The sequence below is a fragment of the Bison bison genome, unplaced genomic scaffold (assembly GCF_000754665.1).
Source record: "Bison bison bison isolate TAMUID 2011002044 unplaced genomic scaffold, Bison_UMD1.0 scf7180017857480, whole genome shotgun sequence".
In the NCBI taxonomy this organism is placed as follows: domain Eukaryota; kingdom Metazoa; phylum Chordata; class Mammalia; order Artiodactyla; family Bovidae; genus Bison; species Bison bison.
The window spans coordinates 42,672-47,618 of NW_011488053.1; the positions used below are offsets into that span (position 1 = coordinate 42,672).

The window sequence follows — 4,947 nt, forward strand, 5'->3', positions numbered from 1 at the left end:
GTCTTCCAGTCCAGCGTTTCTCATGATGTACTCTGCATAGAAGTTAAATAAACAGGGTGACAATATACAGCCTTGACGAACTCCTTTTCCTATTTGGAGCCAGTCTGTTGTTCCATGTCCAGTTCTAACTGTTGCTTCCTGACCTGCATACAAATTTCTCAAGAGGCAGATCAGGTGGTCTGGTATTCCCATCTCTTGAAGAATTTTCCACAGTTTATTGTGGAGCCTGCATACCCTCCCCTCATCCTTCCTGGATATCAACACTCCTGAAATTTCTTGCTCAAGTACCACAAGCAGTTTGCAGAGCAGGTGGAATGGGGGAGCTTGGACTTGAAAACGCGTGTGTCAGTGAAGGGGAAGGTGGGGTGGTGAGAGGAAGTGGGCTGGAGACCAGGGTGGGAATCTTTCAGTGCTGGCATTCCCTGGCATGGAATCCCAAGGAGTGTGAAAATCCCAGGCATTTTAGGTCATTCTGAAGGTATGTTTGTGCAGTATAACAAAGATTCCATCTACACCTTTTTGTTTTTAGCCTAATGTGTACCTTTTAAATATTGAGCCATACTGCCCTGGGTGCTGCAAACGTGAGGGCAGCAAGCCTTCCATCCTGGGCAAGAGCAGGGGTTGGGGAGTTGGCTTCTAGGGGCTGAGAGTCACATGCTGCCATACAAAGAGGAAGAAGCAGAATCCAGATTAAAACCCTTTGAGATACTAAACGATCTAGCAATTTCACTTCTATTTCCAAAGAAAACAAAAACACTAATATGAAAAGATATATGCACCCCTGTTACTGCAGCATTACTTACAAAATCAATTAAAATAAATAAATTTATATTAAAAAAGATATGGGAGCAATCTAAATATCAATAGATGAATGGATAAAGATGCATTATATATATATATACACAATGGAATATTAGCAGTAGGAAAGAATGCCATTTTCAACAACATAGATGGATCTAGAGTGTATTATGTTAAGTTAAATAATTCAGCAAGAAACATACAAATATCATATGATTTAACTCATGCAGAATCTAAAAAACAATTGAACAAGCATAGCAAAATAAACAGATTTATAAATTCAGAAAACAAACAAGTGGTTGGAGGGGAGGGGTGTAGGAGGATGAGTGAAATAGATAAGGGAGATTCGGAAGTACAAACTTTCAGTTACACAATAAACTGGTCAAAGGGATGAAATGTATAGCATGGGAAATATAATCAATAAAATTGAAGTAACTTTGTATGGTGACATATGGTAACTAGATGTATCATGCTCATTTTGTAATGTATTAGAAATATCAAATCACTCTGTTGCATACCTGGAACTAACAGTGCTAGAAGTCAATTATACTTCAATTAAAAAAATAAAAAAACCAACACTGTTACATTACTAGTAACTAAAATCCAAAAAACAAAACAAAACAAAACATAAAACCTTGAAATTTAAGGTTTTTAAGGGTAACCTGGCCTGCTTTACCTAGAGAGTCTTGTTTGATGGAGCACATACAGAAAGACAAAATTAATTAAAAAAAATCAAGCAAACTATAAAAATTTTAAGTCATTAAAAAGGTTTTCCAATTCATAGTTTTTCACCAATATGTCTCATATGCCCCTTTCTCTCTTTCCAAACTCTTTTACACCCCACTCTGATTGAAGCTACTTTGTCCAGGGTGTCTATTTAAATTTAGTTAAAATTTAAAAAATTAATAGTTTGGCTCCACCTGTTTCATTTCAAATGCTCAATAACCACATGTGGCTAGTGACCACTGTCCTGAACAGTGTAGACACAGACATATTGCTCACTGCAGAATATACTATTGGACAGCACTGCTCTAGAGTCTTTCATGGTAAGATGAACACAAATTGAAAATTGAAACTAAAGCATGTTGGTGAGAGTTTGAGCAACAGGCATTATCTGTTTCTAATGAGTAAATTAGTATAATTTATTTAAAGGGCAACTTGATAATATAGAATAAAAATTTAGATCCCACACTCTTTGATCCAGCAATTCCTAGATATTTTCCTACATGTGTAATTGTACCAAGTCATTTACTGAAGTATTCCCTGTGATAATAAATGATTAAGTGTCTGAAATGCTCATGGTTACATGGATTCTGGCATGTCCATGAGATGGATATATACAGAATATGTTGTTCTAACATGCACTGTTATGAAAAGCTCTCCAAGGTGTACCTTTAAGGGAAGATGTAGAATGCTAGGTATAAAATGTTACCATGGGAAAAAAAAGGTACATTTGAATATGTTTATAAATACATGAACCATCTTTGGAATGGTAAACATGAAAGGGATAACTGGTTATCCACAGCTCCAAAGATCTGATCTGGGGGTCTACAGAGGAGAAGATGATACAGTCTCCATCCTATACCTTTTTCATTTTATACCATGGGCATATATTATTTATTTGAAAAGCTATCTAATTAAAAACAAATAAATATAAGTAAATAAAAACAATGGAAAATAATAGAAAAGATGGGTCCTAAAGTTTGCTTTTGTCCCTTAAAAAAAGGCCTGGAAAAAACCAAACATTCATAGGCCAAATTCCTGAATAGACATTTTTCCCAAAGAACATAAACAAAATTGCCAACATGACTGAAACGATGCACAATATTTAGTCATTAGGGAAATGCAAATCACAACCACAGTATTTCACCTTACACCTGACAGAATGCTCATCATAAAGAAGACGAGAGATAACAAATGCTGGTGAGGATGTGGAGAAAAGAGACTATAAACTGGCATAGCCACAATGGAAAACAGTATGGAGGATCCTCAAAAAGTTAAATACAGTACCTCTGTATTTAGTCCAGCAATTTTACTTCTGGGAATACATTCAAAGGAAATGAAAACATTAAAAAACAAACAAACAAACAAAAAAACGATAGCTGCACCCCTATGTTCACAACATTATTCCTAACAGCCAAGAATGGAAGCAACCTAAGTTTCCATCAATAGATGAATGAATAAAGAAACTGTGAGATCCCTCTCTCTTTATATGTGTGTGTGTGTGTATAGATATCATCCATAAAAACTAAGGAAATTCTGCTATTTGTGGAAACATAGATGGGCCTTGAGAACATTATGCTATGTAAAGTAAGCCAGACAGAGATAAATACTGTATGATCTCACTTATACGCGGAATCTAAAACAAATCCATAGAGAAAGGAATCAGCCTTGTGGTTACCAGAGGTAATGGAGAGGGGCACTGGGAAAATGTGGTCAAAAGGCACAAATTCTCAGTGATAAGAAAAAAGTACGAGGGACATAATACAACATGACGCCTATAGTTAACACTGAAAGTTAGGAGAGTAAATCCTGAGTTCTCATCACAAGGGAAAAACTGAACGTACTCAGTAATTATTCCACAATAAATGTAAGTCAAACCATTATGTTGCACACCTTAAATTTATACAGTGATGTACAGTGATGTATGTTAATTCTATATTAATAAAACCAGGAAAAAGGCTTAGAGAACATTCAAGAAAACTTCATTATAAATCATAACCACAAAACAAGCTCTGACTAGCAGAGTAAACGAGGGCAATTTTGAAGAAAAATGGTCACCAGGTTAAGTGTGGCAGTATTACTTCTTCCTTTCCCCTTGAAGTTGCCCTTGAGCCTCCTTGTGCCCTCTGGTGCCCAAAGCAATGATATTGGAACTGGAAGAAATACTGGAGTGGGTTGCCATGCCCTCCTCCCACAGGGATCAAATCAATGCAGGGATGTATCCTGCATTGCTGGCAGATTCTTTATCCACTGGGCCACCCAGGAAGCACACACTAGAGGCATGTGCATGAGGGCTAAGTCACTTCAGTCATGTCTGACTCTCTGTGACCCTATGGCCTGTAGCCTGCCATGCTCCTCCCTCCATGGGATTCTCCAGGCAAGAACACTGGAGTGTGTTGCCATGCCCTTCTCCAGGGGATCTTCCCAACACAGGGATCAAACCCATATCTCTCATGTCTCCTGCATTGGCATGCGAGTTCTTTACCATTAGCCCCACCTAGGAAGCCCCGTGGATGGGCTCAATTATTTGCCTGAGGCCAGGCAGTAAGGAGAGACTTCCCTGGTGGCTCAGATGGTAAAGCGTCTGCCTACAATGTGGGAGACCCAGGTTCGATCCCTGGGTTGGGAAGATCCTCTGGAGAAGGAAATGGCAACCCACTCCAGTACTCTTGCCTGGAAAATCCCATGGACGGAGGAGTGTGGTAGGCTACAGTCCATGGGGTCACAAAGAGTCGGACAAGACTGAGTGACTTCAGGCAGTAAGGAGTTGGAGTTGATTTGAATTGACACTCAGGACTCTTTTCCCAACACTGGTCAGTACATTGTAAGACCTATGAGGGCAGGAATGATGCCTGTATAATCACTGCAGATGTCCATGGCGAGCACAGCACCCACAAGGAAAGTGTCACTGAGGTCTGCGGAAGAATAAGGGTGGGAATGCAGGGATGAGCGCATTAATGAGAGAATGCAAAGAGGAATACAGAGGATAATTCAGCTAGGATTACAGGAATGTGGGTGGGGATGTGGTGATGAGAGAATTTGGCTAGGGACAAACCCTGTACACTTACCTGTGAGGAAAGGTGCCAAGGCCAGGCTACAGGCCAAGAGGAGGCTGCTGGGAGCTGCTTGTTGCATGGCTGATGCCTTGTCCCTTTCTCTCTGAAAGACAGAAGCTAGTCAGCCCAGGTCCACAGGAAGAAACACCCAGTCTGTCCAGGATCGACCTCCCATAGGAATAGCCTTTCTGCCACTTGTGAACCCCTCCTGAGGCCCTACTTGCTGGGTGGGCCACTGTGTGCTTGGCCTTTGGAGGCACCTGGTATTCAGAAGTGGTCTGGGGCTCCTTCCGGCTTGTCCGCTACTTTCTACAGGGTTCCGGGAGCAAGTGGGCTGTGTCTAGCTCCCTGGTGTGTTGTGTGGCCAGGC

General features: G+C 40.4%; 1 protein-coding gene across 1 annotated transcript in view; it reads right to left on the bottom strand.

Moving 5' to 3' along the window:
* Positions 1-4,947, bottom strand: part of LOC105003562 — an 8,925-nt gene extending 3,978 nt beyond the window's left edge. The window contains exons 1-2 of the mRNA XM_010860787.1: positions 4,838-4,947; positions 4,590-4,680 (exon numbers count right to left, since the gene is read on the bottom strand). Coding sequence (XP_010859089.1) covers positions 4,590-4,656 — 67 coding nt within the window. The 5' untranslated portion in view covers positions 4,657-4,680; positions 4,838-4,947. The remainder of the gene's footprint in view (positions 1-4,589; positions 4,681-4,837) is intronic.